At 40.8% G+C, this 16,885-nt stretch overlaps 1 protein-coding gene across 1 annotated transcript in view; it reads right to left on the bottom strand.

Annotated features, from left to right (window-relative positions):
* The window catches only part of SARS1 (seryl-tRNA synthetase 1), a 423,834-nt gene that overhangs the window by 360,154 nt on the left and 46,795 nt on the right, over positions 1–16,885 (bottom strand). Inside the window, exons 4-5 of the mRNA XM_044076473.1 lie at positions 5,385–5,543; positions 958–1,101 (exon numbers count right to left, since the gene is read on the bottom strand). Coding sequence (XP_043932408.1) covers positions 958–1,101; positions 5,385–5,543 — 303 coding nt within the window. The remainder of the gene's footprint in view (positions 1–957; positions 1,102–5,384; positions 5,544–16,885) is intronic.

The following is a 16,885-nucleotide window of genomic DNA, read 5'->3' on the forward strand; positions in this document are numbered from 1 at the left end:
CCGAGCACGGTGGGGATGGTGGCATGCGTGCACATCAACTCACGCCGAGCACGGTGGGGATGGTGGCATGGTACGTGCACATCAACTCACGCCGAGCACGGTGGGGATGGTGGCATGGTGCGTGCACATAAACTCACGCACAGCACGGTGGGGATGGTGGCATGGCACGTGCACAGCAACTCACGCCGAGCACGGTGGGGATGGTGGCATGGTACGTGCACATCAACTCACGCCGAGCACGGTGGGGATGGTGGCATGGTACGTGCACATCAACTCACGCCGAGCACGGTGGGGATGGTGGCATGGTACGTGCACATCAACTCACGCCGAGCACGGTGGGGATGGTGGCATGGTATGTGCACATCAACTCACGCCGAGCACGGTGGGGATGGTGGCATGGTACGTGCACATCAACTCACGCCGAGCACGGTGGGGATGGTGGCATGGTACGTGCACATCAACTCACGCCGAGCACGGTGGGGATGGTGGCATGGTACGTGCACATCAACTCACGCCGAGCACGGTGGGGATGGTGGCATGGTACGTGCACATCAACTCACGCCGAGCACGGTGGGGATGGTGGCATGGTACGTGCACATCAACTCACGCTGAGCATGTTAATGCTTACAACTAGTGCATTCTTCTTGTAGTGGCTTAAACGTACAAAAATAGATCATCTTCAGCAAATAAAACATTTTTTGCAAACACTGTCCACAGGTAACTGTTGCCAAGATACAAGTGTGCAGTTTTACAGTCAGGCTACATGGCAAGGCAAACTATTCCTTACTCCATGGTGGTATCATTCACTTTTTTTTTTTTTTTTTTAAATACACACATCTACCTTTACCTGAAACAATTTAACCACACAGCACATTTCACTTCATATACAAAGTTGTTACTAGACTGCTTCAGACCATTTTACATGGGCATCTGCAGTTATTTTAGGAGACTACTTACCTTCAGAAAGTACCCTCTGCTGCCCGCCACCACAGCTCCTTTCTCGCCTTCATAACCATCAACCATCACAACAAGGTCAACATGACAGTACTTCTTCCGGTCTTCACAGTTCCCCCACAACCTCTCCACTTTGTTGTCATTATCCTGTATAAAAAGGGAATCACAACAGATCTCAGTCTCGGACTTCGGTGCTACAATTCTAAACAGGGAGTCAGAGAGAACCATCTAAAGTGCGAACTTCCAGCAAATGTTCAAGCCCATACATCCTGCAAACACATTTTGATGTGTTACAGTGAGGCACACCAAGGAATATTATGCTGTAACAAACACGGTCACATTTCAAACATGTAATACCCAGTGCTGCGACTTCTGGTTTAAAGTCTTACAACATCCCACTAGAGACCAAACCAGTGGTCTGAGTGCCCAAGATAAAAACTGGTAAACCTGAAGTAAGGCACACACGAAGCTCAGCAAAACGGACAACTGCTTTAATGAACAAGCACAAAAACAATCCACAGCAAACTAAGTCACAGCAGCACAGCACAGCAAACGAAACTGCAAAGCACAAGCAACAGCACACTAACGCTGTAAAGTAAATCCACATATGTTTTTGTCACAATAACTTCATCAGATACCTAACCTCTCTTCCTTTGATGAATAAATAAACTAAACTAATTCAAATGAACCAATGAGTGAACAAATTCAATTACACATGCAAAATGCATTGAAACACATGAACCTTAAAGGTGAATTGAATCTAAAAGTTAAAACCAAAAGTATATATACTAAATAGATATAATAAGTAGATATGTATATATATATATATATATATATATTTTGTTATATAAAATGCTTCAGACATAAACCTTAATACCAGCACAAACCTAAAATGCTTCTAAAAATGTTTTTTTCAAAACCAGAAGCTAAATGGAATCCAAAATACAATGAAATAGCGCCATCTTGTGGAAATTAAATTAAATGCATGTTCATCTTGTTAAAAGATAAATACATATGTTGTTGTGTCTTTTGGCTTTTCCCGGTTAGGGGTTGCCACAGTGAAACTCCGGTCCACTCATGATTGGCAGTAGATTTTTACGTGCCGAGTTGCCAGCTCTGACGCACAACCTTCAACAAAGGTACACCCAATCACGAATGTCTCCAGTGCTGCGGTAGCGTTGTCGCTTCACAGTAAGACTTTGTCTTGTTTGTTTCTCAGCTAGAGCGTCTTCTGTGTGGAGACATGTGTGAATGGGCGTACCTTCGTTGAAGGTTGTGCGTCAGGGCTGGCAACTCGGCACATAAAAATCTACTGTCAATCATTAGAGGACCGGAGTTCCGCTGTGGCGACCCCTAACCGGAAAAAGCCGAAAGACACAACAACATATGTATTTATACATATATTATTATTAAAATAAACCATAAAATGCTTGCATATATAATATATAGAAAATTATTTAAAAATGTAAATATTATAATTCAGCACAGGTTTCAAGGATAACATTTCATTTAAACCAGGGGCAGAACTTGCATCAAGAATAATTTGCCAGTATAGCTTCCTATATTCCAACAGAGTCTCCGAAGGCCCTCCCCTGGGGTCTCGTAGGACTACTTCTATGACAAAAAACTGGAATTTAGCTTTGCCACAATTGTTTTGATGTTTAAATAGAGCATTATTATCTTTTATTTTCCTTGTCTCATATAAATGCTCGTAAATTCTCTTACAGTTCTATTACTGCTCCACTGGCAAAACATGTAGATGTACATCTCAAGAATGTGGTGATGGAACATCCTAATGGGTTAAAGGATTCTTGGGATTTTTTAAGGCATATTAATAATTCTAATCAGGTTGACACCTCTAGTTTTATCACTTTGGATGTTGTGGACCTTTTTATGTGTATTCCTCATGAGATAGGTTTAGTTTGGTGGCATTTCGTTAATGGAATTGATTTTAAACAATAATTTTATATTCTTCCAAGGGGAATATTTTAGACAATCTAAAGGCGTATCTATGGGTGCCCATTATGCACCTACATATGCCAACATCATTTTATTGTACTGGGAAGAAAAATTTGTTCACAATTCTAATTTTAAACAATACTGGAACTACTATGGGCGCTTCCTGGATGATGATTGTCTTTTTTGGAACAATACCCTGGAAAAATTCATAGAATTTTTTAATTATATTTCAAATACAACTAATTTTTTTAAAATTCATCTATAAAGTAGATGAAGTTGAATTGTGTTTTTTAGATGTAAATATACAGAGAACGGGGGAAGGTTTTAAATAAAACATTTGTAGAAAAGATACGTTTTCTAATGCTTGCTTGCATTATACACGCTCTCACCCACATTTTCAAAAAAGAGCAACAGTTAAAGATCAGTTGGTGAGAGCCAGTAGGATGACGTCAGACGATCTGGATTTTAATACTGAATGTGAATTTATTAAGAGTATGCTTGGAGCAAGGGGGTACCCAATAGATCTCCCTACGTCAGTTATTGTAGAGGTTAAGGAAGGAAGAACAGGAAGATTTGCTCCAATTTAGGTGTACCCCTACCTACATTGGAAGTACAAAATATTGAGGCAAACACTGCTATTGCCACAACTTTAGAAAAAGGTTTTCATTCTGCCATGTTTACCACTTTTGACGGGGAGAGTAATCTGGTGAGAAGTATTCTTAGTAAAGAATGGAAAACATTTGTTAGTTTGTCTGATTTAAATCATATATTTGAAAATCCATTTAAAATGTGCATATAGGAAGGGACGTAACATCAAGAATATATTGGAAGGGACAAACTTCTTCAACCCCACTAATAATAATAACAAAAAAGGGACACGAAAATGCATTAACATCACGGAAGGCGATTCTATTCTTTTGAAAAAGAGGAACAAGTATATTACTACTCAAGGTTTTGCCAAGTGTAATACCACAGGAGTGATTTATATTGCTATATGTGAAATCTGTGACTCTTTTTAAGTTGGCAAGACCGAGAAGAAATCGAGGCAGAGAATTTACGAGCATTTATACGAGATAAGGAAAATAAAAGATAATAATGCTCTGTTTAAACATCAAAACAACTGTGGCAAAGCTAAATTTCAGTTTTTTGTCATAGAAGTAGTCCTACGAGACCCCAGGGGAGGGCCTTGGGAGACTTGCTTGGAATATAAGGAGCTATACTGGCAAATTATTCTTGATGCAAGTTCTGCCCCTGGTTTAAATGAAACGTTATCCTTGAAACCTGTGCTGAAATGGAGATGAGCTAGATTATAGTATGTTATTATTATAATATTTATATTTTTAAATAATTTTATATATTATATATATAAGCATTTTATGGTTTATTTTAATAATAGTATATGTATTTATCTTAAGATGAACATGTGTTTACTTTAATTTCCACAAGATGGCGCTATTTCATTGTATTTTGGATCCAATTTAGCTTCTGGTTTTGAAAAAACATTTTTAGAAGCATTTCAGGTTTGTGCTGGTAATACGTACATTTAAAGCAATTTTAACTAAGATTTATGTCTGAAGCATTTTATATAACAAAATATATATACATATCTATTTATTATTATATATACTTTTGGTTTTAACTTTTAGATTCATTCACCTTTAAGGTTCATGTTTTTCAATGCATTTTGCATGTGTAATTGAATTTGTTCACTCATTGGTTCATTTGAATTAGTTTAGTTTATTTATTCATCAAAGGAAGAGAGGTTAGGTATCTGATGAAGTTATTGTGACGAAAACGTATGTGGATTTACTTTACAGCGTTAGTGTGCTGTTGCTTGTGCTTTGCATTTTCGTTTGCTGTGCTGCTGTGACTTAACTTGCTGTGGATTGTTTTTGTGCTTGTTCATTAAAGCAGTTGTCGGTTTTGCTGAGCTCCGTGTGTGCCTTACTTCAGGTTATCCCACTAGAGACACTAACATGCGTTTATGTATTTGCTGACTGGACCAGAATCCAATCTCTGTTTGGGGAGGGACAGACAGACACAAGCACACACAGAACATAAAGATGACAACAGAAAATTATCATCAGTTATGTTATACACAATGCAAAAAGAACACAATGAACAAACCAGTAGCTACAAAACATTAGAAAGATGTTGTTTATAGGAAGTATCTGTACAAGACGGATGTGGGGGTGGGTGAAGGGCAGTGACAGCAAGAGCAGAGGTAGACGGAGATAAACGAGAGAAAACAGTAAAAATGGACAGCTTTAAAGTATCACTAGGGGATCTTGGTTAGGGGATCTTGCTTATGGCAGTTATTTGGTCTTTTGATTTGACACATGATTGGATTTACTCATCTTTCTGCACGTTGTGGTTTACATTTCCGCATCCAATATGGATTTACATTTGGCAGAAAACTACTACACTGCAACAACATACACTAGAAAAAAAAAGGGATTGCTGCTACCCACCTCATCATTGCTGATAGGAACAGAAGGGTGAAGAAGGTTGCCAATTTCCCTTAGACATTCAAACCTCTGCGACTCCAATGACAGACGTTCTGCGTCACATTTTGCTATGCCTTCATCAATGAGAACTCGAACTTTTTTAATCTGTGTTACTGAAAGCCCCTGCAAGCACAAAATATTACAATTTACAGTAGAATAAAGACAATCCTACAAAGCAGAATAAAAATAATCATACAAACCAAAGCAATGATTAGTACAGTTATGGAGGGGAGCAGTCCCATAGGCATCTGCAGCACCAATTAATGATATGCTAGAAAAGGTGGTATACACCCACCATAAAGAGGGCCCAGAAAGCAACAGTACAATCTTTGATAAGCAAAGTGGCTCAAGCTCTGAAAAGTCATAATTTTCTTTAAGTTACCTGTCAACTATAACAGATTTTAACAACATTAATCCACAGAAAACGAGGAGGTAACTGTAAAGAAAGAACCATCATCACAAGGACAATCAATGTACCAATAATATGAAAGTTGAAGACAGGAGTCAAACTCAGATTTACCAGTTTCACTGCCCACCACCTTACTCACCGTTTCACACCACGTCCTTATTAATAAGCACTGATTATAGCAACAGTTGCTTCTCAACCGACAGCTACTTGTCAATATATACAATTTATCATCACTTAAAAGTACAGTTTTGTACCTACCATAAATGTAGATGTTCGAGGATCCACATTGCTGCAGTCATAACCTGTGGGTTTGTCCGCTGTCCTCGGTCGGCCCGAATACCAAAGTGTTAGGCTGGCGTCGGTCATAGTCGCTCAGATCTGACGTCAGTACGCAGTGGTACTAAAGCGCATGACCGACGCCATATCCTCAGTCTTTCTTGCCCCAGATGTCAGAAGGCCTAAAAAGGAAAGGCCATAGCCAAACATAGAAAATACCCAACCACCAATTACAGAAAAAATAATTACCCCAAAAGCAACACAGCAACCCTAAACTACAGAGGGGAAGGAGGGAGGGTAAATTGGACTGCAGCAATGTGGATCCTCGAACATCTACATTTATGGTAGGTACAAAACTGTACTATGTTCTTCGTCTCACATTGCTGCAGTCATAACCTGTGGGTAGAATCCCAAAGCAAAGGTAAGGGAGGTTGGCCAAATCAAAAGCACTAGGAGCTGCTAACATGCCCTGTAAAACTGCAGTGGCAAACCCAGCCCTAGATTTGGAATAAAGAGGGAGATGGTAATGTTTAGAAAAAGTGTGCACTGAACTCCAAGTAGCTGCCTCCAAAATATCCTTAGTAGCTACTCCCCTTAAAAAAGCAGTAGAAGTGTCAGTAGCCCTAGTGGAATGAGGTCTAATCCCAGCCGGAACCTCCTTTCCATGATGAGAATAACAAAAAGCAATACAATGGCTAATCCACTTAGAAATAGTTTGCTTTGAAACAGGTTTTCCTTGTGAACCCCAAGGCAAAAGAAATGAATAACTGTTGAGACTGCCTGAACCCTTTAGTTCTGCTAGTGCAAAATTTTTTCCCCTTTATTTTGGGGATCAGCATAAAAAGTAGGCAAATGGATAGATTGGTTCAAGGCCACATCAGAAACAACTTTAGGCATAAAAGTAGGGTTAGTACGCAAGGATACCCTATCCTTATGAAATATTAGGAAGGGTTCAACTGCCATTAGAGCCTGTAATTCTGATACCCTCCTAGCAGACGTAATGGCCAACAAAAAAGCAGTCTTCCAAGACAAAAACTTTAACTCAGCAGTAGCTGCAGGTTCAAAAGGAGGTAAAGTCAGTTTTTCCAACACAAAATTGAGATCCCAGGAAGGAGTAGGAGCTCTACGCGGGGGTCTTATGTTCTTTGCCCCTCTAAGAAATTGCTTAAACAAAGGGTGAGAAAATAATGGTGGGTCACAGTCATAGTGAGCAGAAATGGCTGCAGCATGAACTTTCACGGAGGAGAAAGACAAACCCTTGTCTAATAATTCTGTAAGATACTGAAGTGAAACACTCAAATTAGGCCGTGAAACATCAAAGCTCTTTGCTGTGCTCCAAAGAAAAAATCTCCTCCATTTATCAGCATAAACTTTTCTTGTACTAGGCCGCCTGGCTTCCAAAATGACATTTAAAACTTGCTGAGGAAGCTGCGACCCCCCAGGGTCTAAAACAGAATATGCCAGGCTGTCAGATGCAGGGACTGTATCCTGACATTGAGGAAATGATTGCTTGCCTGAGACAAAAGGTGTGGAATTGTTGGCAAAGGCCAAGGAGGCTCCCGAACTAAACTCCTCAGCAAAGGGTACCAGTGCTGACGTGGCCAATCTGGAGCTATAAGGATCATGCAAGGCTAGTCCTGTCTGACCTTCAAGAGCACCTTGGGAAGGAGAGGCAGAGGAGGAAAGGCATAGACGTGAAGGTTGTTCCAACTGAAAGATAGAGCATCCACTTTCCAAGCTTCTGGGTGAAACATCTTCGTGCAAAATTTTGGCAGTTGGAAATTTTGTGGGGATGCGAACAGATCTATGTCTGGAGTTCCCCAAGCCACTGTCAATTGTTGAAATACATGAGGATCCAATTTCCACTCGTGGGGATCCACCAGCTGCCTGCTCAAAACATCTGCTAAGGAGTTCTGTGCTCCTGGCAGAAACCTTGCTTGAAGAGTGAGGTGCAAACTGAGAGCAGTCTCCCACAAAATCATAGCTTGTCTGCAAAGAGGGTACGAATGGGTTCCCCCCTGCTTGTTGATGTACCACATGACTGTTGTGTTGTCTGTTTGAATCAACACCTGTCCCGGTTGAAGGAGATCCTTGAAAGCCATCAGTGCAAATTGGACTGCTAACATCTCCTTCATGTTGATATGCAAATGTTGAAGTCTGGCAGGCCACGTGTCTTGAACCCATCTCCCATTGAAATGTGCTCCCCAAGCCTTGTCTGAGGCATCTGTCGTTAAGATCTGACTCGCCTCTGGTCGGGTCACAGAGAGTCCCTTGTTTAGGTGACATTCCTGAGCCCACCACAAAAATTCCCTTTGGATGCAAGGTATTATCTGAATGACAGTGTCCACATCGTGGCAGTGTTGAGTCCATACACTTTTGAGATACCATTGTAGCTTCCTCATATGTAGTTTGGCATTGGGAAGTACCAGAATACAAGATGCCATGAACCCCAAGGCTTGAAGGACTGTCCTTGCAGTCAGCCTGGACAGTAGGGATAATCGCTGAAAGTATAGGGGAAGATTTCTTTGTTTGTCCGGGGTCAGAAAAGTCATCTGAGAGGCCGTATTCAGTCTCACACCCAGAAAGCACATGTCCTGAGAGGGTACTAGACTGGACTTTGTTTCGTTCACAGAATACCCTAGGCACCTTAACACTGCCATTACATACTGTAGATGCTGAAGTATCGTGACTTTGTTTTGAGCAAGAATCAGGCAATCGTCCAGATAAGGATAAATTTGTATTCCTCTTAGTCTTAAGAAGGCTATCACAGGAGCCAGGACCTTTGTGAACACCCTGGGCGCAGTAGATAAGCCAAAGGGCAATGCAGAGAACTGATAATGAAAAGTACCAGCCCGAAGCAGGAACCTCCTGCAGCTGGGCCTGATAGGAATGTGAAGATAAGCCTCTTTGAGATCCAGAGTTACCATCCAGTGATCTTTGCCTAGCAGAGGCAGAAGTTGCTGTAAAGTTAACATCTTGAATTTTGGGATGTCTAGGTATGTGTTGAGAATAGACAAATCCAGAATTGGCCTCCAAGTGTTCCCCTTCTTTGGCACAAGGAACAGGCGAGAATAAAATCCTAGGCCTACTTCTGACGGAGGTACCACCTGAATAGCCCCCATTTTTAAAAGTAAAGAAATCTGTTTGTGAGCCTCCAGCTTTTGCTGAGGAGGTACATCCGGCATGCCTTTGAAAGGAGGCAAGGTGTGAAAATAAAACTTGTAGCCTCGATCTATAATGTCCAACACCCATTTGTCCTGGGTGACCAAAAGCCAATTTTGCTTGAAAAGTGCCAACTTTCCTCCTAGAGGAGCTGCCAGACAGGAGGAATCTGGCAGCTGGAGATATAGGTCATTGGGTCTGTTTACGAAAAGGCTGACCCCTGCCCTCACCAGAAGATTGTGCAGGAGAACTCCACGTCCTAGGTCTGAAAGAACCCTGAGCATGAGCTCTGCCCCTACCACGTCTAGATCTGCCCTTAGACTGGTAATCGGAAGAAGGATATGCCCATCCTTTTGCATGCCAATTCCTGCTAAACTTAGGGGGCTGCACTTGTAAAAATTCCTTAACTGTCTGCATGGACTTAGCTTTGTCTTCCATTTTCTTCAAAACTGACTCCACAGGAGAACCAAAAAGAACTTCAGATTGGAGGGGAGCATCCAAAATTCGAGCTTTAACATGCTCTGACAAATTCTGATCCTTAAGCCAGACGTGCCTACGAATAACTGAACCAGTGGCAGCCACCCTGGAAGAAGCCTGAAGAGCATCAAAGCCACACTGCAAGGAATGCTTACCTACCTGATCAGAGGCATGAACTAAATCCTGCAATTCCTTACACTCTATACCCTCAGCCAAAGCATCTACCTTAGATTTCAACTGACTTAACAGAAAATTCTGGTACTTCAGCATATGAAACTGGCAATTCAAAGCCCTCATAGCTAGAGTGGAGGAGGTATACACTTTTTTACCCCACCTATCCAAAGCTCTAGAATCTTTATCCAGAGGAACTGGATTCTTTACTACAGAAGCCCTGACACCCTTAGGTTCCTGGCTAATAGTTTCTGGGTCAGCTCTAGGACTCTTATATAAATATTTATGAGCCTCTGGAACTCTGTAATACCTGTCTGGCTTGACAGGGGCCGGAGGTAAAGAATCAGGATTAAGGGAAGCCTCAGAAAAAACATCCTGAACAACATCCAAAACAGGGGGAATGGCCAAGGGCCTATGCTGTGGTAACAACAAAAATTCCCTAAGCCTCTTACGAGAATCGGAGAAATCCTGACCTTCCCACTTAAAATGCTCCCTCATGGAATGCAGGGTTTCAGAAAAAGAAAAATCCTCTGGAGGAGAAGCAGAAGGACAGGAGTCCTCTGCATCCGAATCAGAATAGGGAGGAAAATCCTGAATGTCCTCAGCTGAAGACTCAGAGTAATCTGAGGAATGCTCCAAACCCTCCACCTCTGTCTCCACCCTAGGCCTCTTATCTGGAGGGGGCATAGAACCTCTGATTAAAGTAATCAAATCCTCTGCCATTTTCAGCATATGTTTTTTAGGAACAGAGCCTGCAGAACTAGGGCTGACGCCTGTGCCAGAAAGACCAGGCCTAGCTTTAGAAGGTGCTTTAGTGACAGAAGTAGAAGGCCTAACAACCTTATGTAAAGAAGGAACTACAGAAACTTGAGAGGCCCCCTCAGCCTGACCTGACTCCTGAGAGGCCAATTCCTGTAATATTAAAGGCTCCCCCTGAGACTCAGCTGAAACCTCGGCTGGATCCACAGATTCCACCGTAGTTTCCAAAGAACCAGCGTCCGCAACAGACGACTCATCCTGCTTAGACTTTAACGATTTATCTTTTCGCTTCTTAGCGGTAGCGGGCGTCGGAGGATCCGACGGCATGTTGTAGTTGCACTGCTTACCAAAAACAAGTCTAGCACAATCTAACCTGCGCTTATTAAATCTAGCGCAAAAGCGACACCCGACTACGTCGTGCTCAGGCCACAAGCAAGGAATACAGAGAGAGTGGTAGTCCCTATGAGGTATCTGTTTCCCACAAGAAATACAATTATTAACTTTTTCTGACATCCGGATTTAACTGAGACAAGAAAAGACAAAAATATTCTAACGGGTACTTAGCCCAACTTGGTCTTCGGTCTGAAACTCAGAATACGAAAATTTCAGGACGCCGAACAGCACTTGCAAACGCTGCTTCTGCTTCGGACCATGCGGCAAGAAAGACTGGGGATATGGCGTCGGTCATGCGCTTTAGTACCACTGCGTACTGACGTCAGATCTGAGTGACTATGACCGACGCCAGCCTAACACTTTGGTATTCGGGCCGACCGAGGACAGCGGACTACCCACAGGTTATGACTGCAGCAATGTGAGACGAAGAACATCTGATGTTATAACTGCTACTACAACTTAATACTTCACTACAGTACTTCAGAAGGAAGGTAAAACCCTGTACTGCAGATGCTGTGCAGGACTCTGTGAAGGAGTTAAAAGAATCAGAAGCAGAACATTGTATTTGGTCAAATCTGCTTAACCAAACAGTACAGCTTCATTTGCAGTAACTGCAGCTTGCTCTATGCTGTACTTCTCTCCCCTACCATCCCCCTGAGCTTTGCTTTGTGTCAAAGGTTACGGATATGCTGAATGCTGAAAAACAGAGAGGAGGAAAAATTAAAAACAGTAGCAACACTAATGCACCAAGGCTTGGTTTAATAGTACTGCTCATTTTGTGCATAACGGATACAAACATAAATGACACAAGGTGATTTTTTTTTTTTTAAATGGATAGCCCCACCCGACTGATAGCTCCTCTACCTTCATACAACTGGCTAAATGACTCGATCATTCCACAGAGATGGAAGCTAGGCATCCCCAGGCTGGGCAACAGCCCTACTGTCCATGCTTTCCTGCCCCAGAGTCATGATTAACCCACCCATCCTACATCCCAGAGTGTAGAATGGTAATGGAGCAGGTCAACTTGTTGTCCTTGTCCTGCTTGTGGTGGACTGACCCCCCTCCCCCGTGACTTTTATGAGCGGTGTTACAGTTGTCTTCTGAGGGGAAAGTGCGTCTCTACATGCTGAATTACTCTCAACTGATATAAGAAAAACATTTAAGAAACGGAATGCTGGTCTACTAACAAACAAAAAGACAGTGGAACACAGACATGATGTAATATTGTTTATTGAACCAACAGGTTCTGCAATTGCTTGAGCTTTTGAGCTCACATAAGCTCATCAGGAGAAAAGCTGCTGATGTTAAACACAGTGCTTAAATATACACTCGTGTCTAGAAAGGGAAGAACAATTACCTAAAAAATTAAAAATGCTAGTGTGGGAAAATGCAGCTTGGATTACATAGAGACAACGTGTGTGTCTGTGTGACTACAATTGGGTTATGGCATACTATAATGGAGCTCAGACTGAGTAAACAGAATGGCCACCATTTTACCCACACTAAACAGCGCTTCTGCTGTTGACAGAGTATAAAATAAAAAGAGTGCGTGCATGTGAGAAAGAGAGAGAGAAAGCGAGAGGGATCTTGTGTAACTGAATACATGAAAGCAGAAGATACTGTATGTGTGTGTGAAAGCAGAAGAGACTGTGTGTGTGTGTGGGAGAGAGAGAATGGACTCTATGTAAAACTGTTGTGTTTTAAAGTACTATACTATACATGTTTGGTGTAAAATGTTTCCTCCAACACCATTAACTTGTACTACAACAAGTTTGAAACATTAGGCAGAGGAACTAGTTTTACATTAAAAATATATAAAATAATATACTACTTAAAATAAATAAATAAGCAAGTGACAATTTTAAAGACAGTCCATTCTCTAGGCACAATAATGCCCTCCAGGGTGTGTGGTAATGGGTAACTAAAGCACTTCCATGGGTGTAGAGACCCTCAGCCTGCGATGTTGGGACTCATAACACCCATAGGCAGGTGTTAATTACAGATTAACACACACCCTTGTCAGGCATTATTCATAGGTTCATAGGTTAGTACTAAGCTAACTGCCCTTGCGAGCCATTTTAAGCCTAGCCAATTATCCCTTGTGAGACTCAAACCCTGCACCTTGTGTTTGTAAAGCAAACACCTTAAAAATTAGGCCACCCTCCCAACCCTATCTTGCTTAAATGTCACAGCAGAATCACAGAGTGCTATCCTCTGCAGGAAAGTGCTGATAAGCATTAAGTGTGGTTAAAGGCAATTCAGAGACATGCAAATTAACCGATAAGGAGGTCAGTCCTCTTTGTGGCCAACATGTCCTTGAATAACAAATCAATGCATTGTGTAAAAATTCACTTTTTTACCACAGCTCTTACTGCCAGCACCAATTCTCCCACTAAATCCCTGTGTTTATAGAATTGCATTTTTTTATAGCTATATATATATATATATATATATATATATATATATATAGCCATATATATATATATATATATATATATATATATATATATATATATATATATATATATATATATATATATATATATATATATATATATATATATATATATATATATATATATATATATATATTATATATATATACATAATATACACACACACTATATATATATATATATATATATATATATATATATATATATATATATATATTATATTATATTATATTATATATGGGTCTACCTGTAATTTCAAAATACTGAAATCTCGAATTTCAGTATTCCGAAACCACAAAATCGAAAACCCAACCAGAACTCACAAACTCGAAAACACACAACCGCAACATTCAAAATACTGTACTCACGCTACATACAGTACACACACAAGCATACACAAAACTCCCCCCCACAATTAAACTAATGTAAACTATATATAAGCAGGGGGGTAAGCCCCCCTGCACTCCCACCCCCACATATATCCTACCTCTGAGATCACACAAACATAACACAAACGAAACACACACACACACACACACACACACACACACACACACACACACACACACACATCTTACAGTCCGTCAAACACACACTTACACAAACTAAACCCCTAACCAACATACTTACACACCCAAACTTATAAAAATTAAACCCAAACATGCACATTCCGTACCAGTGGAAGCAGAAATTCGAAATATCTGTACTTTGGAATTTTGAAATTTCACGCTTCTGCTGGTTTTGGAAATGTGAGTATTTGGCTTTGTAAGTTCGAAATACTGAAATTCGAGATTTCAGTTTTTCGAAATTACAAAGTGGACATTATATATATCTATATTCTACTTCTACAGTATGAAATACATCATTTACTAGATAGGCACTTTTCTTAACTCTGGATCTTGTCTTAAAAATTCCCCAGCCTTCTTTTATAACTGTCATACTATTAAAGGAAAACTTCACCTTAGAACTAAAACAATCTAGTGTTGTTTTCTGAACTGTTAACACCACAAAAATCACTGAATTCTTCTTACAGAATTTTAATGTTTCTGCACAAAATGACTGCCAATGAGGCCTGACGTACCAACCATCCATCCACAACTCTCTTTTCCCATTTTCACACATTGGCTCGGGGTGTCAGTTCAACAGTGACGATCTACAGGCAGGTGACTAGCCCTGCCGAGGGAATTGTTTTTCCACACCACACACTCGCATGCACACTCACACCTATGGTCAGTTTAATGTGCCCAACCTACCTACTGGAATGTGGGAAAAAAAATGAGCACCAAAAGAAAAGCCACACGAACACGGAGCACACGCAGATTCCGCACAGAACCAGGAAACCTCTTGTTACGAGGCGACAATGCCATCTCTGCTGCACCACTGTGCTGCCCAGGACTCGACATACATGTTTATTTTGATTTTCTTTAAGCCTTTCTCTTTCCCATAATCCATTTCAAGTCCGCTTTATATGAATCCTGCTACACATACAGAAGTAGTGGTGTATTCCCATGCCAAGGACATATCCTGGTATTAGTGTTAGTCGTTGTCAATCTTATATACGGTCTGTAACAGGACTCCTTTTTTCTTGGAATGACCCTCCTTTATATTGGTCTCAGAACCCATTTTACACTATACTAAGGACTTAGATTGCAAGCCTTTGTGCACAGTATGTTTGGAATCGACAGTTCCCTCCCCCAACACTTTTTGAGGTGTCAAAACTGTCACTTCAGTGAGGGATCCTTGCAGTTCATGTCTAAGTGAGAGGTGCGACTGAAAACGAAAGGATATGAAAATAATTCTGTTTTAATTTTTCATTCATATTATACATACATGCATACAAACACAAAGTCACTTAACCGGACACTGCTCCCAGGCAGAGTCTGTGAACGGTCCATGGAACTCAATGCGCTACCCAGGAAAATAAATACTAAAGCGGAATGCCGGAATGCTGTAGGAAATTACTGATTCCCATTTGTTTTGTAACTGATGTCATGTTCTTTGTCCGCCTTACTAAGCAAGTCTACAATGAAATATGGCCAACTGTCTATTCCCCATCATTGGAGAACTTTTTTTTTTTTTTTGAGGCACAGATGTCTTCTGGCATTTTCTTTTTTTAATGTTATTCTATCCATATAGTGATTTGTTAAAGTACAGAAAAAAAATCAATCTTTTACAAACCCGACTCCTTGATCATGTATTCTCCAGTTCCTGCAGGGGGGGGGGCTGAATATTGTAGGAAATTCTTTATCAGTTGCACTTGTTTTATAAGTGACGTTATTTTTGCTGTCCTGTAATTCTACAGCCATACACTACTAACTTTCCGTTCCTTACCTCTGAAGTGAGGAACAGCCGTTGTCCAGCATTACGTTGTTTTTTCTGTTGCTCTGCTCATTGCCTGATTTAATGTACAATCAAGTCTACAACTAATGTGACTCACTGACAATGAAAAGTATGTCATTCATGCTGTGGGCCCTTTAAGACTTAGAAATGGCAGGAAAACTGCACACCTGAAGCTTACAACCATTAGTCAATCGAGGCCTACAGCAACCCATTCCTGTTCCACTAACTGAACTAGTGATGACAATTTAAGTGCAGACGATGAACGTTCTACTTCCACTACTGAGAGTCCACAGGTTTGAATCGTTCCATCTCCATTTTCCTACTATATGACTTTGAGCAGATCAGTTAACCAGACAGTATTATTTTATTTATTTTATATTTGTTGACCGGGCTAGTCTAGCTGGATACATATCCTTTTTCAGTAGAGGCCCGGGGAGAAAAGCTCCAAGTATGATAAGATTACTACATACAATAGTTAGAATAAAAAAACAAGCTTAAAAATACATTTTGAAGCACAAAATGATTGTAAAGAGAGTACAAGCAATTTGAGTGATCAGTTACAAAGTCTTGGTATAGGTTTTAAACAGCAATTTAGCCATGAGTTAGAAGGTACAATCAGCACAGGTTCATACAATTTTTGACAAGAAAAGCAAATTGACATTCACTTAGTCAAAGAGGGAGAAGAGGGAGAAGAGAGTCGGCTGGGAGATATAAATAGAGAAGAGTTAGCTTGTAATAGTTAGAACTATGGAGGGGCAGTAGCCCAGGAGGTAGGGGAAAAAGGGGCAGAGAAAGGAGAATAAGAATATTTAGTCAGGCATTGAGCAGGGACATAGCCAATGTATTTTTAGGTGATCTTTGAGGTGTTTCTTAAAGAGTGGAGTAGATGAAAGAGAGGTTAGCGTTGTAGGAAGGTTGTTCCAGATTCTGCCCACCACATTGGTAAAGAGCGAGTCCCCAGCTTTGTTATTAGATTTAATGTTGGCAATTAGTAACTTGCTAGCTGAGCGTAGTGTTGT

Source organism: Protopterus annectens, chromosome 7.part0 (assembly GCF_019279795.1).
Source record: "Protopterus annectens isolate FY-2018-M chromosome 7.part0, PAN1.0, whole genome shotgun sequence".
NCBI lineage: Eukaryota > Metazoa > Chordata > Ceratodontiformes > Protopteridae > Protopterus > Protopterus annectens.